General features: G+C 36.7%; 1 protein-coding gene across 6 annotated transcripts in view; it reads left to right on the top strand.

The window, feature by feature from the left end:
- The window catches only part of TAF2 (TATA-box binding protein associated factor 2), a 73,681-nt gene extending 52,493 nt beyond the window's left edge, over positions 1–21,188 (top strand). For 3 of the 6 annotated variants that reach the window (XM_070391882.1, XM_070391887.1, XM_070391888.1), the window contains 6 exons: positions 2,668–2,777; positions 7,461–7,690; positions 8,956–9,111; positions 9,593–9,698; positions 10,315–10,434; positions 19,737–21,188. In XM_070391882.1, coding sequence (XP_070247983.1) covers positions 2,668–2,777; positions 7,461–7,690; positions 8,956–9,111; positions 9,593–9,698; positions 10,315–10,434; positions 19,737–20,029 — 1,015 coding nt within the window. In that variant the 3' untranslated portion in view covers positions 20,030–21,188. The remainder of the gene's footprint in view (positions 1–2,667; positions 2,778–7,460; positions 7,691–8,955; positions 9,112–9,592; positions 9,699–10,314; positions 10,435–19,736) is intronic. The other 3 variants (XM_070391883.1, XM_070391884.1, XM_070391886.1) reach the window with 3 other exon arrangements.
- The last annotated feature ends 2,545 nt before the right edge of the window (positions 21,189–23,733 follow it).

Below are 23,733 nucleotides of genomic sequence, written 5' to 3' on the forward strand. Positions count from 1 at the left end.
AAATGAAACTTACCATGTATTCATTTGTTTTCAATACACATCAATAGAACTAACATTAAGATGCATATTTCTGCCCTAGCTGGTTTGCTCAGTGGATAGATAGAGTATCAGCCTGCAGACTAAAAGGTCCTGGGTTTGATTCCAGTCAAGGGCACATGCCTGGGTTGCTGGTTTGATCCCCAGTAGAGGGCGTGCAGGAGGCAGCCGATCAATGATTCTCATTATTGATGTTTCTATCTCTCTCTCTCCCTCTCCATTCCTCTCTGAAATAAATAAAAATATTTTTAAAAAAAAGATTCATATTTCTGAGATCTTACAATTGTGTTTTGAAAACCATTTTAAGCAGGTTTTGAATTCTGTAATATTTGAAATCTTTATATTTCTGAATTATATGCTGTACAGTCTAAATAATAGCTTTTGAAATACTGTTGTAGAACTGTTAATATCATTCAAATTTCAAGAGCTCTAATATTTATAATCTGAGATGAAAATCTCTTTAAGGATATATTTCATGATTATTTTTGACATGTTTTCTTTTTAATTCATGTGGTTCACTTAGAGCACCAATAGGCTTTACTTAAAATCATCTAACGCATAGTTTACTCATAGTTTAAAAAAATTCAACATGTTGCCCAGCCAGGGTGGCTCAGTGGTTGAGCTTCGACCCATGAACCAAGAGGTTGCCAGTTTGATTTCCGGTCAGGGCATGTGCCAGGGTTGCTCGGTCCCCAGTAGAGGGCTTGCAGGAGGCAGATGATCAGTGTTTCTCTGTCATCAATGTTTCTATCTCCCTATCCTCTTCCTTCCCCTCTCTCTAAAATCAATTTAAAAACTCAACACGTCTTTAAAAATATTTAATGGCAGTAAGTGTTAACATAGCAGTTACTTTATGTGTACTTTTTGGTGTCTTGGGACATCTATCTCTATTTTTGTTTCTCTGCGTTTTATACTTTCAATAGGAACTCAAGTCTTGTTTTCTTTGTTCCATCTTTTCTTTTTTTCTTTCTCTATTGAGGTATAATTGACAAATAACATAGTATCTATTAGTTATATTGCATTAGGTTAAGTAGGCTATTTTTAAAGATGACATGGAATTATCTTCTCATTTTGGAATCAAGCATGCATATGATCACAGTGTATCAATTCAAGGGACATACATCCTATGCTTTTTTTCATGGGAGTTTTTGAATATTTTTTTGGTTTTGGTTTGACTCCATTTCTATAGATAGTGATTGACAATGGTATTTGACTAGCCCACCAAAAAGCTGTTCAATTGTCCAGGGAAATAATACGATGTTTTGGCTGCTGTCAATATGACATAAACCCATAACTTTCTTAGGATTTGCTTCTGGTTTGTTCCAGATGTCTGAAACATATGGTGAGTTTTGATATTTAATCTCTGCAAAAATTAAACATAAGATTCTCATTGTCTTTCCTTAAATTTTATCTCCTTTTGAGTATTTAAAGAAACGTTTAATTTTTAAAAGTAATACATATATTAATCATTACTGCTCTTTTAGTAATAATTTCAAAGTTATCCCCAGAGTACCCTTTACAATTCTTTGGCATGGCTTTAAAGAGTGCACTGATCTGCATAAATACCATAAAGTTTTATTTGTTCTCATAGCCTTTCAGTAGTCTTTCATATGGTCTTAAAATTTCAAAGCACAAAAGGATGTTAACAGTGAGAGTCCACATATTTCAGTTTTACAGACATAAAATTAAATCCGAAAGGGATTAAGTGACTTAACTACAACCTACTAGTTCATTTTTCTCCCATCTCTTTCTCAAGTACTAATCTGATTTGATATCTTTCTACCAACAATTAAATATAAAAATTCCCCAGGTTCACCACCTTTTTTAAAGTTTTGCTAGCATCAATAAAAAATATAACCTCAGTTTCTTTTTTCCTCCATTATATCCAAGCATGCCATTACTCTGAGGTTTGAATTTCTCAGACCTCGTCATAGGCCTGGCTTTTATCCCTTCGCTAAATGTTAAATTACTGTCAGAGCCTCCTTGCTTCTTTTCTTTCTCTATCTTCTTTTTATGGTGTTTTTCACAAGACTCCATATGTTCAGGTAAAAACTCCCAATAGCAGAGTATAACTGTTGCCATCTGTATGGATCTTTGTTATAACTGACTCTTCTAAATCTCAACTTATTTTGAGGAAACGTTTTGCAATCTCCATATTTGAAATGCCTCTGCACATTTCCATGCTTGACAAAGAAACTATATTAACAAAGTATATATTCATTTGTATGATCTCAAATGTAGACTTCTTGGCCTATTTTTTTTGTCCCATTTTAAGATTTTTATATTTTCTGATCAGTTTTTCCTTAAAAAACTTTTCTAAGGAGAGTAATACATTCATTTTAGAAGCAGGCAGGGAATGATTGGTTGGTTAAGAATACACAGAGTCAGGTTTTAGAAGATCTCATTGTACATTAAGGCAATTTTAGAAAGAAAACCCACCAGAATTTAGCGGGGAAAAAAACAAAAAACTGTATAAAAGGTATATAGTAATATACACCTTTTGAAATGAAACTCAGGCACAAAGCTAGATAGATCTAAAGAAGGGAGATGATAAAATAGGAAGAAGGAACTACAGGTAATTTTCAAATTTTTTAATTTAATGATAGGCAAAATTTTATTTTTTTCCTCCAGACATAAGATTCTACACATGTTGACTAAGAACCCACCATTTACTAAGAACATGGAGTCTCCCTTATGCAATGAAGCCCTGGTAGATCAACTTTGGAAACTTATGAATTCGGGTAAGAGAATAGTAGCTTTCAAAAAAACAAAATTATGACTGGATTATTTTCATTTTATAACAGGTTTTCAATACTTTTTTCTTTTTCTTTTTTTTTTTAAAGTAGGTTACTTAACACATCTACCTTCACAGTGGTGGATGTGATAAGGTTTGCTAAGGATATATTTATTCACTTTGCTCCAAAGGGTAATTGAAGAAACAAAAATATTAATTTATGTGAAAGTGTCTCAGATGTTTAAAGAGTTTTAAATATTAACCTGCAAAGTATTATTGTTGTTTTATTTCATAAGGTTACAAAGGGTTGAAAATAAGTCTTTTCCCTTTATTCTTAGGAAATTACATATGTATACAAATAAAAATGAAATTTGCTGTTTTTTACTTAGTGTAAGATGGACAGAAAGATGGGTCAGAACTGCCCTTTGGTCCCACTTTATACACATTTTCAAGCTTCTATCTATAAGGACATTATTGAAAAATGTCCTGAAAAAGTGACTTTCAAAGTGAACTTTCTTCTTAGCAGCTTTTTGACTTGATCAGTTTTAATAGCAATTACTTCAGAAAATGAAGAGATGATCTTTTTTAGGACTGGATTTGCTACTTAGTGGTTTGTCTTCATATTCTTTCTGATTTGAATAGAGAACGTCAATACTGGGTTTCCTCCTTTCTTCTTGACTGCTGTTTTATTCCAGGTAAGCAGGGTTGGTCCCTAAGTTTCACTGCCAATGAAGACAGAATGGATGCATTAAGAAAGTGATGACTGTTTTGTCAATATACTAGAGGCCTGGTGCACGAAATTCATATAGGGTAGGGTCCCTAGGCCTGGCCTCCTCACCTCCTCCTTCCCTTGCTCCCTCAGTGCCCTGCCATTGCTGCAGGTAGCCTGCCATGTTCCATGCTGCCCCTTGGTGGTCAGTGCATGTCATAGCGAGTGATTGAACTCCCGCTCTCCTTGGTCAAACTCCCAAGTGGACAATTTGCATATTAGCCTTTTATATTTATAGATGAGCATTCCTTGCCATGTCAGTGATTGGGGTGAGAGGGTCTTCAAAATGCTGTCACAGACATTGGCAGCTGTTCCAGGGCCTCTGTCTAGTGCAGTGGTCGGCAAACTCATTAGTCAACAGAGCCAAATATCAACAGTACGATGACTGAAATTTATTTTGAGAGCCAAATTTTTTAAACTTAAACTATATAGGTAGGTACATTGTTATTAACTTAATTAGGGTACTCCTAAGGCTTAGGAAGAGCCACACCCAAGGAGCCAAAGAGCCGCATGTGGCTCGTGAGCCGCAGTTTGCCGACCACGGATCTAGTGGAATTAATTGATTTGGAATCCTAGCATTTTAGATCCTGGAGGATCTAACGACCAGCTAAGTTAACTGCTCTCATTTAGGGCCCAGACAATTGACTTGCCCAAGATCACACAGCTAACTGGAATTAAGCAGAAGTGATTTTTCCCACTATGCTATTCACTTAAATTCCACTATAATGACAACCATTTTAAGATTTTATTCCATGGTTTTGAAATACAGGGCAGTTCTGACTTTTTATCTTTTTTTTTTTTTTTTTTGTAATTTTAACAGAAGCACCACTATTCCATTTTTTAGCTCTCTTGTAGCCTTAAATTTTAATATTTATAAATCAATTATTTGAAGGAAACACACCATAAGGAACTCCCTCAGAAACAAAACAATAATGTTTATTCCTCCATCCAAACTAAAGGTAAACCCAAACCAAAAAGCCCACATAGAAATAAAAAGTAAAAACCATAGCCCCCCCCAATGTGGCTCAGTGGTTGAGCTTCAACCTATGAACTAAGAGGTTACTAGTTCGATTCCCAATCAGGGCACATTCCCAGGTTGTGGGCTTGATCCCCAGTAGGAGACCGAGGCAGCCAATCGATGTTTCTCTCTCTCATCGATGCTCCTGCCTATCTCTCTCTCTGCCTCTCTAAAAAAAAAAAAAAAAGAGTAGAATCATATAAAAAAAAGTAAAAAGCTGTAGTGTAGTGGCTTAGTGAAATTTAGCAGCCTTCACTATGCTGCCTAATTATCCTTAATCTGACTTTAAAACACAAAACTGAACATCCTAACTTATGAAAACACATGTCCATTTGCTTTTAAAAATCAAAATAATAGTTTTTTAAATTTAAATAATTCAGTTGTTTAACTGGTTTCAATGACATCTGTAACAAAATGGTCAGGATGGCAGCAGAGATAAATAATAAGGTGATATTGTTCTTCAGGGTTTTCTTCCAGTACAAATGTACCCTAAACCATTCTTGTTTTTCTAACTGATACAATGCCTAAGATTTACTCCTTTTCTTGCTACTCCCATGAATATATAGACACAGGGTTAGCTGCTCTGTCAGGATCCCTCCCTTCTTTTAGAGCAATGGTTTTCAACCTGTGGGTCACAACCCCTTTGGGGGTCAAACAATCCTTTCACAGGGGTCGCCTAAGACCATCAGGAAACACATATATAATTACATATTGTTTTTGTGATTAGTCACTATGCTTTAATTATGTTCAATTTGTAACAATGAAATTGGGGGTTACTACAACATGAGGAACTGTATTAAAGGGTTGCGGGCATTAGAAAGGTTGAGAACCACTGTTTTAGAGGTTGAGCCCCTCCATCCTCTGTGTGAAAGGCCCAGGATTCTGATGCTTTGAGGAGAAGAATAATGAAGGCCTACAAAAATGAAGCAATGCCAGGCCAGTAAGGTGTCCAGATATGCATATTCCAGAGAAGGGAATGGATTTCCAGTGTAAATTCTTTCATTTTGTACTCTTCTTCCCATTTCTTTGTTTTGTTTTGTTTGTTTTTTTGTAGCTTTTAGGGCATAAAAACCTTATCCTCCTACCTTTCTTTTGCTTCTAACAGTGCAATGTTTCTGCTACCTTTATACACAATGGCAGAATGAAGATGTCTCAGATGGGATTCACGGTAGCTCCTTCACAGCAGTGTGGCATGCAGAGTCCTCAGCACAGTGTAGTGTTGTATGAACTCCATAAAATTATAATTCCTTCTGTATGAATTACCTTTGCATATAATCTACACTAATAAAAGAGAAACATGCAAATTGGTGTCACTCCACTACGCCCACCAGCCAATCAGAGTGACTATGCAAATTAACCCAACAAAGATGTCAGTTAATTTGCATACACGGGTGCAGAGCGAAGACTGAAGACTCCGGCCAGAGTGAAGACTGAAGAGGCTTGGCTTCTCGCTGCGGCCGGAGGGGAGAAGCCAAGCCTCCGCTGCGGCCAGACCAAAGGCCTGGGTCCTGGGTGCTGGAGGAAAACCAGTGCCGGCAGCCAGGGGAAGGAAGGCCTATTGCACGAATCTTCATGCAACGGGCTTCTAGTTAATATAATATTTACTTATCTACTAGAGTAAATCTCATCAGAATCACTAGTCGATTATAATTTACTTTCTTATTCTAATATTTGTTCTTGAAAATCACAAAGCTTAATATTTATGCTGTCCAAAATTTGCTGTAACAGCTTCTTTCTTTTTTGTTTCTTCTTTTTAAATATTATGCTACTCTTTTGAAACCACAGTCTAATTTTAATATTTATAAGGTTTATTTTCTTATCTGGAAGAATTTATGTATTTCTTCTTCTCACTTGTTTTAAATTCTCTAGATTATTTTAACACATTGTTTGCGGGTAGTTTTTATCCTGCGCTCTACTACACTGGTAGAACGTATAAATACGTTTCCCGCATACAATGTGTTAAATTTGGCCTGGAAACCATATAAATTACCTAATCCTAGGTGCAATTTTTGTCTTTGTCAGTCAGGTCTATTTGATGGCAGTACCTAACTGGAGTGCTCTACTGGGAGGAAAAAAAGGAAAGTGAGAAAGAACTCTGGTATCTGGCCTGTCATTGATTTGGGCCAATCTGAGATCAAACCCCTATTTTGGAGATAAAAAAAACTAAGCCTCATCAGAGGAATTGAAAGAACTTGCCTCTAGTCTCTCAGCTACTTTAAGCTGAATTTCTACAAATGCAGTCTTCTCCTCCATACATGTACTATCTGTAGCCACCTCTGGGGTTTGCTTAGTATTGTTATTATTGCTATTATTTATTTTTTTTAAAACAAACACCTAGTATAGCAACACTGATATAAAGGTGTTTAGCAAAATATTTTCCTCCTCTACAATAAGTCCAATTTTAGAATTATGTTATTTCAAGTAGTTGTAGGGTTTCTTATATTTAAAACCTGAACATAATAAATTTGAGAGTTAGGAGAATATGTTTCAAATGCTAGGGTTCATGAAGGCTCATGGAGCACTGTCTTTCTAACAGATTATTAAAGAAGAAAATCAGACAAGATGAACAGAGAATGAATGAATGTGGAAGAAAATTTAAAGGCAGTAAACAATACTTTTTAAAAATTCATTTTGTAAAGAAGAATGGTGTGACGATAAAAACATTTTTCCAATTATAACATTCACTCGTTCATTCACAAACATTGATTGTTCCTGTAACAATTTATAAGTATCTGTGTTAGGATAAGATGCATCTTTAGGGTAGAGGGTTTGCCAGTGGGGCCTAGGTCAAGTGATGGCTCTTTTTAAGCATGATAATCCTTTCATCCCTCTGCACAAGTTCAGCAACAGATAAAAATGTACAGTTAAATGTGTATATTTTCATTTCTTTATTTACTCTTTAGGTACTTCACATGACTGGAGGCTACGGTGTGGTGCTGTGGACTTGTACTTCACACTTTTTGGCCTCAGTAGACCTTCCTGCTTACCCTTGCCAGAGCTTGGGTTGGTTCTTAATCTAAAAGAGAAAAAAGCTGTCTTGAATCCAACCATAATTCCAGAGGTCATCACAGGCAACCAAGAAACTGCAATTAATCCAAGTGGCCACGCACCGCTAGTTGGATTTCAGAACCCTGTAAGAATTGCATGTGTTACAGATATAATTTTATTATATGTAGCTCTCTAGAGAAGAGAATTGTTTCTTTTGAACTGGCAAGTTTTAAAGCCTCAGACAGTTTTTTTGTACCTTTTGAGAAACTGCTGGCATTCATTTAACACTGTGTAGTTTACAAAGTGCTACTGACAACTACATAGTGCTGCCAGTCCCTTTACTCCTTTTATGATGACATAATGATTGTTTATACTGAGCATAGAATTTCTTCGTTGAGTAGTAGAAAATTGACATGAATATTTAGCCTGTTATATGTTAACCTTCTTGTCCATATATGGTAATGGAACACTGAACACAAGGGGCCCTGACTTTTTTTTTCCCTACTCTGTGTAATACCTAGCATAGTTCTAAACATAATGAGTGCCTGGCAAATGAAAAGCTTCTTGAATTAAATAAGTAGAAAGATAATAAATGATCACGTAAATGAGTAATCTGATTTGGGAGGAGATTATGCATTACATTTTAAAATTTTATATATATATTATGCTTGCCTTTTGAAAAGTTTTGTTTCTAGCTATGTATTATAAAATTACCAGAATTTTGTCAAAGGACCTTTAGGATACATATCAACCATTTTACTATAATTTAAAGGACATTTTTCAGAAATGATTTTCTTATTGATGACAAAATGTTCCCAATACTTCAAGCTTCATTTTTCACCAATATTTAGACCAGATTACTTGCCTAGCAATTCCCTACTGGTGTTTTGGCACTTTAACATTCAGATTCTGTCTATGCCAGTTAGAACTAGTCATTTCAAATTACTTATCACTGAGATTTTCTTAAATACAATTTTACTTATTGTAAATTTAAAATATATCCTAGAGTTTGGGTTATGAAAAAGTAAGACATAGGGCTAAAAAGTCTCATTAAAGAGCTCTTTCAGATCTGAATAGTTATAAATCTATGGAAATGAATATGTTTATAATTCTTGCACATATATGTTAATTTAGCCACATTCACACTTTGAGTCTTTAGGATAAGAGGAGAAAATGACACCAAAAGATATATTCTTTTGGGAAAACTCTGAAAGTTCACTTAAATAACTTCTTTCTTCCCCAAAAAAACTAGCAGACAAGAAAAGATGAAATTTATTTTAAGCCCATTGCTGATAACTTACAGGCACTGGGCATGCTCTGATCTGCATGGTTGCAATAGCTATTAGTTTTCAGCTATAATATGAGCTACTTGTCTTCAGAAACTAATTTTGATCTTAAATATTGCCGCAGGAAGTTGATCATCTTGCCAAGGAAGCATCATGTAATATATCAGCTCATCAGCAGGGAGTGAAGAGGAAGTCTGATACACCACTGGGGTCCCCACTAGAACCTGGTCAAATACTGGAGAAGAATGAGGATAGCAGTAAAGTCAAACTCAAAATCAGAGTAAGAAATACAGGTTAAACCTGTATTAACAGTGTAGGATATTCACCTTCTTGTAAATCTTTATGAATACTTGGTTTTTCCTTAGGAGCAGATGGGACAGACTGAATTATAAAAGAACCCAAATGTCCATCTCTAAAACATTCCAACCGATTGTTTAATTTCTGTTGTCACATACTTCTTCTCTGTTTGGGGAGGAACTATGTGTGCACCATCTACCTTAGCTCACTACTCTCCCATAACATAGGAATAGATTATAGTTGCTGTTAAATTTCCAGTAATTTCCATTCAGCTCCTTTTGGAGGCTGGACCACATAATCTTTTCTCTCTCTTATACTTTTTGAGAAAAAGAGCCTACTTTTCCTTTTAAGATTATTTGGGGGTATATCCTGTGGCCTCTCTGCTACTTTTCCTAAGAGCTAAGATGCAAACATAAAGTGATATAATGGCCCTTCTTCTCTTTTGTTCCATGTGTGTGTTTTAGTTTTCAAGTTCTCAAGATGAAGAGGAGATTGATATGGATACTGTTCATGACAGCCAGGCGTTCATTTCTCATCATTTGAACATGCTTGAAAGGCCATCTACTCCAGGTAAGATTAGTGTATTGTAGTTACTGAGCCGATCGAGAGAGTTCTGGGGTGTGTTGCTTTATCTTCAAGTGAACAACTGTAAAGCTTGAAAGTAGCCAGTATAAAATGAAATATTAGATTGTATCAGATTTAACACATGATTAAAAGAATAAATACAAAAAGTCTTCTTTTTCCATTTTATTTTTTTTAATATTTGGCATGCTTATACTTCTAGATTTGTTATTTATTTATTTATTTTTACTTAAAAATATACATATATCTTTAATATATTTTTATTTATTTCAGAGAGGAAGGGAGAGGGAGAGAGAGATAGAAGCACAGTGATGAGAGAGAATCATTGATTGGCTGCCTCCTGCATGCTCTAGATTGGGGATCGAGCCTGCAATCTAGGCATGTGCCCTGACCAGGAATCAAATCTTGACTTCTTGGTTCATGGGTCAATGCTCAGCCACTGAGCCACACCGGCAGGGAAAAAACATATTATTTTTATTGTTAGAGTCTTCTGTTAAATTGCTTCTGGTTTAAAGGCTAGTTTATAAAAACCTGCCAGGCTTCTTTTTTTCTTTGGGGAAACAAAGGAATTAATTCATCTTCTCCTTCTCCTTTGGCATTTTAGGGCTCTCTAAATATCGGCCAGCTAGCTCGCGGGCTTTAATGCCCCAGCATTCACCAGGAGGTGATGGCACACCTCTCACAAAGCCCCAGTGGGGGATGGAACTTGCACGGAAGGGAACAGGTGAAATTATTGGGTTTTTTTGCTTAAGAACAAATCTATAAATTTCATAAAATGTCTTTTTTTCTTTTTTTGCATTAAATATTACATTTGTTTCAGGTATACAACATAAAATTTCTTTATTAACTTCAAAATACATAAAAAATATAGATCTGAGAACTTGCAACACATTGAATTTATAGTATCTAACATAAATGAATGTACTACTATTTTGTAAGACTCAGAAATATCAGAAAATAGAAAGGAAGGAGGGAAATAATTTCATGTCATTTAAAGTTAACATTTTGCTCTTTTAGTGCTTTTTCTAAGAATATTATAATATGAAAATTCCAGCTTCAGTACAAATCATCAAATCTGAGCCTCTGTACTTTCATAAAATACACAAATCAACCACTTACTTCTCCTCTCTCCTTGACCCTGAAAGTTTTACAATTGCTTCAATCATGAAACCCTTAATGCTATGCCTAGAGAACTCACATGTTTTGACTTTTAAATTATTTCATACTAATTGGGCTTAAGTTTATGAAAGGTAATTCAGTACAGATATGTTTATTAACTATTCTATTTTACATTGTCTTCTGCTTACCCTGTTCTTCTGTTTCTTGCAAAGAGAAGATTATAATCCAAATAAGAGTAAACAGTCAAAACTGCTGAAAAAATTCAGTCTTCAAGTTTTGGAGGAACAGAGAGTGAAAAACTAGATACATAAGCAAAATCACTTTTAATTAATAGTTTTTCCAAAAGTCATTAATCTGGCTTTAAAATGTCAAGGGATGGGTTTGCTTATATAAACCCTGCTTTTATGATAAAAACAAAAGAGTTACTGTTTATTGATTTGAGGAGCGTAGGAAACCAACTGTGATTAAGGGGAGACTTCAAACAAAAGCAACACCTCAAAATATTTTGGTATTGTGACCCCAGGCTGTTGGGTGCTTATATCTCTTTGTGTGCTTTATGCATTCATTGTGGTAGGTTCATAAAATATATTTCAGAAGAAAACCAGTTGGAGACTTTAGCACAAGGGAATTTTGACATTTTTTGACCCTTGCTAGTTTTGTATTCTCTTGGTTTTTTAGGGGATTTGTTGTTGTTGTTATTTTGATGTAATTTTGCTTTATTATCATTATACTTATTAAAATTTTACTAGACATGAAAAATTTTCTGCATTTTTAAAAATTATAAAACTTAGTTTCAAATCTCTTGTTATGGTTTGAGAGTGATGCTTCTGCCGCCCTTTTATGCCTTTAAAAAATTAAATTCGTTCTGAATTCTAACAGTCAAATCAATTCCTGTTCCAGAAAATAATCTAAATATATTTGTTTGTTTTTTTCTCAGTGATGTGGCACACTAACCTATGTAGAAACAAATCTTTTTTTTTTTTTAATTGATTTCAGAGAGGAAGAGAGAGGGAGAGAGAAATAGAAACATCAGCAATGAGAGAGGAATATCTATCGGCTACCTCCTGCACACCCCCTACTGGGGATCAAGCCTGCAACCCAGGCTTGTGCCTTGACTGGGAATTGAACCCTGATCTCCTGGTTCATAGGTTGACAACCACTGAGCCACACCGGCTAGGCTGAAGAAGCAAATCTTAATACCTTTTTGTGCCCACCAATGTGCTTTTGTATTATTGTGCCATATTTCTGGAACTCTCTCTTTGCAGTCTTGTAGTTCTCATAGCATCATATGGGAAGACTGGGGAGGAGATACAGGGCAAGTGGTAGGGATAGGGAAGCTTTAAAGTTTTAGCTTTGGTTGGTATCAGTGTAGCACCCTTTTGTGTCATGAGACAAAATGTATACCAGCATATTACATATAGACTGATGGATAAAACTTAATTTTGAATATAGTCTTTAATGTGCCTTTGTAATTTCTTCAAACATTTATGCTGTTCAGTGCCCTATGACCAATGAGTAAGTCTTATCATTTTACAAATGATAGCGTTCCAAAGGTTTATTTCTTACATGTATTTATTTGGGGATCTAAATACAGTTTTCCTATAGATACATTATTATATTTGATACATAACTTTCCCAAACTACCCAACAAAAACCCTTTTAACTTATACCTGAAGAACAGAAGTATGGAACCTAAGCACTGTGTGTAACAATGTTTCTGAGAGAAGGGGCACTTTCAGCTCCATCTTTTTGAATGTCAGAAGCACAACTTTAACCTAACCTAGTAAAGCTGGCAGTGAAACAGGAACTTCCCTCTTCCTGCTCCCCGCACCCCCTCCCGCCCCCCGAGGGAGCCAGGGGTCTCCTTTTCTGATCTTGGTCTGGGATTGAGAGTGGGGGTTCAGAAAAGGAGGCATAGAACACAGTGGTAAGGGTAGCTGTGTTCTTAAGTCGCTAAGGATCCTCAAGTTCACAAATGGGTTTGGGGGCCTTACTCAGTTCACTCAGCTGAGGCAACTTTTATTTGATTTCCAGAAGTCTTATAAGGTTTTTTTGTAGTTGACTGAAAATGAAGAGATTGCACATAAAAATCTGGTTTCCAGCTTCTCTTGAAGAACTGAGAGGCCCTTTCAGGCAGGGATGTGCTATTACACCGATTCCATTTGTTTGCACCTGGAAGTCTGCGCTCATTTATGCTGTCTCCTCAGGGCCAAGGCTTTTAAGTTTGGGACCCCTGTTTAGGTCCTTCAGAGCCAGCCAGATGGTAATTGAGAACTGCAATGTGTTGCAGATGTTATGTGGGAGGAGGGAAAGAGAATGGGGGTTTAGGTCAGATAAAGAAGAACTGGAAACTGTTTAGAGCAGTGGTTCTCAACCTTCTGGCCCTTTAAATACAGTTCCTCATGTTGTGACCCAATCATAAAATTATTTTCATTGCTACTTCATAACTGTAATGTTGCTACTGTTATGAATCATAATGTAAATATCTGATATGCAGTATGGTCTTAGGCAACCCCTGTGAAAGGGTCACCAAAGGGGTCACGACGCACAGGTTGAGAACCACTGGTTTAGAGGAAAGGTCATGGTTTAACCTTTTCCCCAATTTTCTTTCCTTGCATATGATAGTGAGAAGAATATTTTAGGGGTGGGGTGATACATATGTGGGAGTTTAAGCCATTTGGGGTAAGGAGAAGCAGCAGGGGTATTTTCAATACCTTCGTTACTTTATACTGTTCCCTCTCTCCTAAGGTCAGGAATGGGATTTGTAAAAATAGGTTTATGGTTCCCATGGTGACTGATTATGCATACCAGGCCCTCTTTCCCACCACTGCAGCCTGGTCTGCGGGCAGGCATCGCTGTGATGGAAGCAGAGAGGAGGGACGGGAGCAGGAGCCAAGGGAAACCCTAGTGGTTACTGTGGGGAAGAAGAAGAGAGTTCCTAGTTAGGGCTGCTGTATTATGTGATTCCTTCTGGCATAAGTTAGCAAAGCACTATTCTGATGCATGAAACCCTTTGAAACAAAAAAATCAAAAAGCTGAGAGCCCTACGGTTCTTGCTTTTGAAACTCTAATATGAAAAACAGACTTTGGTCTTTTTCTTAAATTATAATGACATAATTCTTTATTTTTTTACAGTGATCTAAAGAAACCAAAGAACAGACTTTACAATTCTCCTAATAGAAACTGCAGGTTTTGTGTTAAATATAAACATATATCTAATGTGAATGAATTGAATAGAATTAGCAGGTTATTCACTGTCTATTACCAGCACTTTTGTGATGGGCTGAAAAGCTTCCACATTAGGTTTTCTGTTTGTTTTGCATTTATACCTCTTTCTGTTTGTTTTGCATTTGTTAAATTGACTGCAGCAAACTCTTACCCATAATGCATTTTATTTGGTCTCTAAGAAAGAGGTTATGTTGGGTAGAATAACAAAACTGAACATCTGTTTGGTTCTTTCTGTATAACATGAAGTAGAAAACCATAATGTAAATTTTATAGATAGATAGATAGATAGATATAGATATCTCCTTTTTCTGATATATCTGATACATCTGCTATTTTACAGTAGAGACATATATTTCAGGTCACTAAAAGCATTCATTAATTTAAAAATGAGTGGTACTCAGCTTTGGGTGGGCTTCAAGTTCCCAGCCATTTTATAAATGCCTGAAATAATGTGTGAAAATGTGTGTGGTAGGAGTGGTACTGTATGCATTTTTCTCAGTGGGAATTCTATAGATGACCTTCTTATACTAGTGTGAAAGTAATCTCATATGTGTCCCAAATCTGACTGTTATATATACAATTCCACATAGGAAGGAAATTGCATTTTCTTACCATGTTTGATTAGACCTGGTAAAAATTAGTCAGGAAAGATAGAGATTAAGTAAACAAAAAATATATTGTCTATAATAAATGAAACTTAAGAACTAAAGGTTAAATAAAAGTGTAAATGTTAATGGTAGTGATAAGAGTAACATTAGTTTTATCAGATGTGCTGTTGTTACAAATACTAGTCTGATAAATATTAGAATATGTCTTTGCACATTTGTGGGATAAATTTCTGGAAATGAACTATTTCAATCAAAGAGTAATGTTTTCTTGGATAAAGCCAAATTGCCTTAACTTCTCCTTTTTAAAAAACGCTTTGTATGTAAAACTGAAGTAGTCAGATGAATATAGTGAACCCCCAAGAATTCATTACTCAGCTTCAACAGTGATCAGCTCATGGTCAGTCTTATTTAATCCATACCCTTACCCATTTCCACCCTTCTGAGTTATTTTGAAACAAATCCCACATATTTTAAATAATTTAGTATGTATCTCTAAAAGATAAGGATTTTAAAAAGCCATAGCCACAGTAATAGTCTTGTACTTTAAAAAAATGAGTTTTTGTATTATTAATTAGTCACTGTTTAAATTTTAATTGATTCATAGCTGCCATTATTTTATTTTAAACAATTAATTTGTTTGAAACTGCATTCACAAAAGGTCTGCACAGTGCAATTGGCTGAATTGCCCTTTACATCTTTTTAAATTTAAGATTTTCAGTCGACCAGAAACCAGGTTTTTAATCTGTATTTTTAAGTCTGTATTTTGCTCATTGTATATACCTCTGGTGTAATTAACATGTTAGAGTCCTCTGTGTTTCCTGTGCATTTATATTTGTATCTAGAAGTTTAACTGGATTCAGGTTTATAGGTGGTGGTGTGTTCTTCAATCTGTAAGCATGCAGTCTCTGTCTGACTTTTTTAATGAGGTTCAAGGCTTAGATTCATTAACTCTGAGGGTTGTAGATGTTGATGTTCTAATTTATCTTTCCATTGTTACTTAGAAACTGGATTATTCTTATAAAGCTAAATTCCCCCTCATCTCTTATTTCCCAGTAGTGTAGGTCATATAGGAATAAGATAAATGCTTGATTCTCTCTATTTATTTGCTTAATTTTCAAAACAGTGAATTGGCTATCTAGTACCCTTCAGTGTGGGGATCAATCAGTTCCAGTCCATTATCAGTACTCAGATTGCCCCATCTTTGGACGGTGAGAACCTCTTAAGTTGAGTCCATTGAGAAGGCTTTAACTTCCTTGCTGTTGTACTAGGTGTTTCATATTCATTTTGTGAATTATCTACCCAGACCTGCAATCAGCCGTTTGTACTTAGGAGCCCTGGTTCCCAACACCTTTATCCTTGGATCTAGCTACTCCATTGTCTTCATAATAAGACTTAATACAAATCGAGAGAAATTTAAGATTTATAATTAATCATTATATTTTTAATGCAAAGTATAAGGCCCTTAGACAAGAAATCTGTACTTTTGAAGTGGTGATAAGTATTTCTTGGAAAAGAGTACACTCACATACACTCAGTTGTCTATTTGGCAGTTGCCTCTGCTGGGAAGTGCATTTTCCAATATAACTATTAGTTTTTCTGCAACCCAAGTAACTTGGCAAGTGTTTAGGATTACATGATGAGACTTCCCTCAGTGCAGAAAAGACCACAGACTCCCAGTATTGCAGACAGCCAATTGGAAAGCTGCAAAGTCTGTTAATAGAGACTGACTAAATAATGAGATAGGTGCTAAAGGAATTTGCTCATGAGGTTTTCATGTTTCTTATTATACTCCTCATCACCTGACTGTGTATTCCGTTTGATATGCAACTACTTACTTATACTGCATTTATAGAATTGTGACCATATTCATGTAATTCATTTAAAGTCTAAATTAAAATCATAAAGTGCAGCGATTTTGAACCTTTTTCATCTCATGGCATACATAAACTAATAACTAAAATTCTGTAGCACACCAAAAATTATATTCTATTTTTTGCTGATCTGAAAAAAACAGGTATAATTTTGATTCATTCACACTGGATGGCTATTGTTGTGTTGGCTATTGTCATTTTTTTATTTGACAATATAAGGGACAACATAGTCAGGTATTGCATGTTTTTAAAATTCTTGTGGCACACCAAGTATGCTGCAGCATACCGGATGAAAATCACTGATATAGTGGCATATTTCGCTGATACTGTGAATCAGATATCTCTCTAATTTTTTTCTTTTTCTGAAGAATATCTGGATATCAATTATTACAAAGGATACAGATCCCCAAACTTGCTTCTATATTTAAGTAATCTCTTTATTTAGCTTTGCAATATAATTAGTGTTAGCTTTACTAAAAACTTATGAATATAAAAAAATGTCATATTGTGGTATCAGGAACTTTATCTGACTTGTTCACTTGCTCTAAAAATTGGAACAGTGCCAGACACAAAGGAAGTACAGTAGTCAACACCAATTGGAGGATCTATCACAGTTTCTGTGCTTTATCCCTCTGCCTTCAAATTTAGTTACCTTCAGTTGCATTTAGTCGGACTAAGTTCATCTGACATTTTATTTAAAAAGAAACACAACAGTTACATAATTCTGTTATATTCATTTGTTTAGTAAACTTCAGCAGGGGTGAGGAGGTGGCTGCTAGACACTGTGGACACACTGGGACACAAAAATTAAAAAGACAGGCTCTCTGTCCTCAAGAAGCGATGAGTCTAACGAAAGAGACCAAAGATAAAGGATGTGCTACATGTGCGCTATGCAACATGCAGAATGGTTAAGAGCACGGAGCCTAGTGTCAGGCTCTGGTTTTGTAGCTCAGATCTGCCAGTACAACCTTGGGCAAATTATTTAGTTTCTCTGTGCCTTAAGCTTCTCATCTGTGTTATGTTGTGGGAATATAAAAGAACTAATTAGGATGGGGGGCATTTTGGGGAAAGCTTCCAAAGCAGTAACATTTGAGCTGAATTTTAAAGTATCAAAGAACCTAAAATGTTTTCTCTTTCCATTTCCCTTCCTGTATGTTAGCTTAAACGTTACTCGTTACTCGGTGGAGAATTTTGCCTCTGATTTCTTCCAACTTCCACCCCCAACTAATTTAAGCCCCTTGTTCTGCTCCTGCTCTATGTTTGGTCTTTTTACTACTCAGGTGTGGTTATTCCGTTTCTTCTTTGCTATTTGTCAGCTCCAAGAAGACTTAGTCTGTCAGGTTCATTCCTGACATTGGTAAATGAATGTGCAAGTTAGACAAGAAATAAGGGAAAGGCATTCGACGCCCAGGGAGGAACATTTACAAATACACGGAGTTGTGGAAGGCCTACCTTAGAGTGTACAGAAAGGAGCAGCGGCTGATAAGGCTGGAAAGGGAAGTTCAGAACACATTATAAACTGTAAACAAATTAGTGCTGAGAGTGATTTTAGAAAATGTCTGTGGTGATGCCTATTTTTTTTAAAAAAAACAATGGATTGGGACTGAAATCAGAATTAGTGCTGAGAACTTATCTTTTTTTTTTTTTTGAGAACTTATCTTTTAAAAAAGAAAAGAAATGACTGCATTTCAGTCCATTTTAGTGAAAAGCCTAGTTTTTTAGTTTGGATAAAATAATATTTTTTCAGAAACTGTTTCACTGGAGTTCAAGGACTTTGCCTTTTATTCTGTCGCTAGAACTGAGCTTTTCAGCAGATAATTATGACCAGCTTTGTTTTTAGGAAGATCTCTATGTAGCGGGTTCTCCCAACCTGATCACCATTGGCATTTGGGCTGTGAGATTTCTTTGTTGTAGGGGCTGTCCTGTGCATTGTATGCTGTTTGACAGGATCCTTAGCCTCTACCCACAGGATGCCAGTCACACTTCCTCCCCCAAACCCATACCAGTGGTGACAACCAAAATGTGTCCAGTCATTGCCAAATAACCCCTTGGGGCAACAGTGCCCCAGGTTGAGAACCATGGCTGTGCAGTTTTGTCAAGTATGGATCTGAGTATAAGACACTGTAGGCCAAGAAACTAGGTAATAGGCTAGACTAGTACTGTGTAATCCAGGTGAGGTGAGGTGAGGTGAGGTGAGGTGAGGTGAGGTGAGGTGAGGTGGTCGGAATTAATACACTTGCAGACAAGGTTAGGGGGCAGATTTAAGAGACACTGTGAGAATCAACAAGACTTGGCAACCAACTACATCTCAAAGGGAGGGGATCTGAGATGATTCTTAGGCTTTTTTCTTAGTTGGCTGCATGTAAGCAGTAACATTAACCTAGAATAACACAGAAAGAATTTTTCTTTAGGGCTTGGCCCAAGGAGTATCTGGCCCGGAGGAAGCAATTTTTGGACACTGAAGTCTGAAAACTACTGTTGATTTCTAGACTGATAGAATTTTTTAGGTGAGATAGAGAAGGATAAATACATGCTGAAGGTTAACAGCAGAGCCTGCTCTGGAGCACAGGTCTCCTGATTCTCAGGTTGTGTTTTGTTTTTAATTACAAGACTCTTATTTTCAAGTAGACACGTCCTCTTTATACACTCCCTACCTTTTCTGGGTTTCTTAAGCTAAGGATGCTGAATATTCTTAAAGAGTTCACTTTGCCTATTCATTCCTAGAAATTAACTTACTGAACTGTAGAAATTTGGGGTTTTGGGGGATGTTGCTGTCAGTAACTTAGTATAATGTGGTATAATTATATAAGTGGTTCTCCCGATGTCATAGACAGAGCGCTACCACCCCCCACCTCCAATAGCTTAGGGCACAACTGTAGTTAAAGGAGCTATGTTTTCATTGACCAGTGTGGGTCTTAACCTATAACAGCGTATTCATTATTGTCTCTTCATAGTACTTTAAAATAGTAAATATTAATTTTTAGAAGATTGTTTGATAACACATTGGTATATGTCATAATTTGTATAGACTACAGGAGTTGAAATATTCAACTTCCTGGCCACGATGCTGAAAACTTGTTTGTGTGTACTTATTTGGATACTTCTGTTCCTAATTATTCCCATGAAAGTAATAAACACTTAGGAATCCCTCTCTTCTATACTCCCTCTTACTTTCGTTTCACTTTCCTTGTTATCAACAGGAATTCATTTGGGTGTTTTTAATCTTGAAGGTAAAGAGCAGTCACCTTTGGAGATGAGTATGCATCCGGTTGCAACAGCCCCACTCTCGGTGTTTTCTAAGGAATCGACATCCTCCAAACACAGTGACCACCATCACCACCACCACCATGAGCACAAGAAGAAGAAGAAGAAGCACAAACATAAGCATAAGCACAAGCACAAGCATGAGAGCAAAGAGAAGGACAAGGAGCCTTTCACCTTCTCCAGCCCCGCCAGCGGCAGGTCTATTCGCTCTCCTTCTCTCTCCGACTGAGATCTTTGCCTCTGTCCGCAAGAGGTATAACTGAAGCTCTGGCCTCTGTAAAGAACAATAAAAAGAAAAAAATTGCCTCTCAGAGAAATTCAGAATTCATTTAAATTCTAAATATTTGATTTCTATTATTTACACAGTTGGGATGTGATAAGGAAAATGTGTTTATGTTCTGAATAAACCATTTCATCCCATTACCTCCTGAAAGTGTGCACACACACACGCACCCCACACACAGAGCAAACGCTTTTTCATACAGGCCCTCGTATCCACTGGCAGTCCCCATTCACACCACGGACTCCATGCGTGCTGCCACAAAGCATGTTTGAAAGCCTTTGATGGATGTTATCGAGCAAAGTTTTAAACAGAAGCTGCTGCCAAGCCTGTGGTGGAACCACTGTTTCCAGTGACAGATTACATAACACCATTTGGAACTACTGAAGAAAACAGAAGCTTTTCTATAGGAGTCTCTCTATTGCATGTTTTTTTTGTGTGTGTGTTAACCGTAGAGCCTAAGCATCAGAATTTATAAACAAGACTACATGGTATTTTCTTTTGCCCAAAGGTCCTGAAATTTTTGGAAGCAGCTTTACAAAAAAAAAAAAAAAGAAAGAAAGAAAAAAAATTTAAAAACTCTTTTGATAATGCATTTGGCAATTATGATGTTGGAATTTAACAGAACCATCAGATCCAGTTCTTAAATCAAGATGTTTAAATTATGTTATTTTTTCATTAAGTATAAGTGAATATGTCCATACTTAGAATATATTTGCTAAATGTGAACAATTTGCACACCCAACACATTCTAAAGTTATTTCTCTGTGACACAAGCTATGATACGTTAAAATGGTATCAATAGACTGTTTACTAACTTCAACATAGACAATTTGGCCTTCATGTGAGTATATACAGGCATTTAAAAGACATGAACATTTTGGTTTCATACTTCAATAGTTTGTATGTTTTTGTTTTTATTTCTGAATTTACCATGTACTTTATTGTTTAAAAATTTTTAATATGGGTTGTATTTTTATCCTTTCCCTTAAGAAGTTTGGAAGATACTTCTTCCCAGAATAGATATTTCAAAGGGATCCAATAGTTAGACGTTTCAATATACTTTTATTTGTATTTAACTTGTTTAATAAATGACTTTTTAAATGGATCATTCTGCCTTTGTATCTTTTTATATCTTTTGTTTCCTTTCTGTCTGTGTACATAGAATACCTACCCACCAAGTTTGTGTAGAGCTTCGTGGATAGGTGGGATTTGCACTGGCCCTTTTAGGAAGAATGATTTTGGTAGTCAGAGATGGGATACAGTTCTCTGAACAGAAGAAACAGTATTTTCAAAAGTATGGAAGAAAGCAAGGGCATGCTCAGGAATTGAAAACCAGCACAGTTGGCCAGGAGTGTTAAGTAAAAGGGAATGTGATCAGGCATTGAAGGACCTAAGTGGCAGTGATTTAAAGATTCCAATTAATTACTGTTGACTATTGAAATTATTCTTGGAAAAATGGAATATTACAGTGTGCACGAATACCATATATGGAATTCCCGACTTTGAAAATAGTAATGATATATTTCAAAATAATTAGTATTGTAGGAAGACAGTGACAAATAATAGCTACCTACATAATTTAAGTACCTCTTATGTATTGAGTACTGTATTGGGCACTATGTTATTTCTAAATAGCATATTGTATGTTTCTTATGAGCAACTTTTTTTTTTTATTGTGAGCTTTCAGTTATGTTGATGACTAGGAGCAAACTATATTTTTGAAATAGGTAATTATGCATAATCAAAATTCTGGTGTCAGTCTCTCTACTGTCATTTCCCAGAGGCAGTCACTGTTGCCGGTATTACACACATCTTTCCAAGTAAGTCTATGTGGTATATACATTTTTAAAGCAAATGATACTTGGAGAAATTTTTTATTTTTGTACAGTTTATCTTTTATGACTACCACATTTTGTGTCAGTATGCTAACAGATGTCTTCCTCAATGCATAATTATAAAAGAATTCTCCCATTTTTTCTATTTTAAAAGTTTTATGTTTTAGGTTTATATCCTTTATTCAACTGGAATTCATATGGAGTTTATTTTGACAGATGGTAGAGTACTTTCTTCCCCCCTTCTAGAATGCTACCCAATAACCCAATACTATGTGTTTAAAACAACATCTTTTTTCTCTAGATTTCTAATGTTATGTACTAAATTTCCTAATATAGTTGGGTCCATTTCTGGACTTCGTAGCTGGTTTCATGGATCTGTGTGCTCAACTGCTAATGCCACACTGTTTAGATTACTGTAATTACCAGATACGGTAGAGCTAGCTTCCCCTAATCTCTTTGTCAATTTTTTTGGTTATTCTTGTGGGTTATTTTCTTTTTCTGGTTGACTTACTGATTTATATACAGTAATACTCATTCCTTATGCTGTACATTTCTATGGGTTTTTTTTTTTCCCTATGGGTTTTGACAAATACTTGGACTTGTATATCCAACCACCGCTCCAGAATTCCCTCCTTGTAGTCAACTCTCTCACCACCCAGTTCCTGGCTTCCACTGATCAATTTCCCATCCCTATAACTTTTCATTTTTCTGGGTTTATTTTTCTATATAAGCATTGGAATTAGTTTTTCTACCTTCTTGAAGTTGTTTTTGTAGTAGGTATTGATTGTGTGTTAAATCAATGGCTAATGTGTTGTTGATGTTACTATCAATATAGTATTTCTTTTTTTTTTTTTTTTTTTTTTTTTTTTTATTTTTTTTTATTTTAATAATTTTTATTTCTTAAAGTATTATAAAGAGTATTACATATGTCTCCTTTTTCCCCCCCATGATATTCCCCCGGCCCCTACCCCCCCGCCCCCCCCGCCCCGTGTCTTGTGTCCATTGGTTAATCTTATATGCATGCATATAAGTCCTTCAGTTGGTCTCTTAATCCCCCCCCCAACCCTCCCCAGGCTCCCCATTGTAGTTTAACATTCTGTTCAATGTTGCTCTGCTTCTGTATCTACACCTGTTCATCAGTCCATACTGGTCCCCTTTATTTGTCCCAACCTCACTGGAGTAGTCTCAACCTCACCAGGGCCGTTTCAACCTCACCGGGGTCGTCCCTACCTCACGGGGGCCGTTTCAACCTGACCGGGGTTGTCCCTACCACGCCGGGGCCGTTTCGACCTGACTGGGGTCGTCCCTACCTCACGGGGGCCGTTTCAACCTCACCGGGGTTGTCCCTACCACACCGGGGCTGTTTCAACCTGACCGGGGTTGTCCCTACCACACCGGGGCCGTTTCGACCTGACTGGGGTCGTCCCTACCTCACGGGGGCCGTTTCAACCTGACCGGGGTTGTCCCTACCACGCCGGGGCCGTTTCGACCTGACTGGGGTCGTCCCTACCTCACGGGGGCTGTTTCAACCTCACCGGGGTCGTCCCTACCTCACGGGGGCCGTTTCAACCTCACCGGGGTCGTCCCTACCTCACGGGGGCCGTTTCAACCTGACCGGGGTTGTCCCTACCACACCGGGGCCGTTTCGACCTGACTGGGGTCGTCCCTACCTCACGGGGGCTGTTTCAACCTCACCGGGGTCGTCCCTACCACACCGGGGCCGTTTCGACCTGACTGGGGTCGTCCCTACCTCACGGGGGCTGTTTCAACCTCACCGGGGTCGTCCCTACCACACCGGGGCCGTTTCGACCTGAC

This window comes from Myotis yumanensis, unplaced genomic scaffold (assembly GCF_028538775.1).
Source record: "Myotis yumanensis isolate MYYU_CA2020_CCGP unplaced genomic scaffold, mMyoYum1.0.hap1 SCAF_15, whole genome shotgun sequence".
Taxonomy (NCBI): Eukaryota; Metazoa; Chordata; class Mammalia; order Chiroptera; family Vespertilionidae; genus Myotis; species Myotis yumanensis.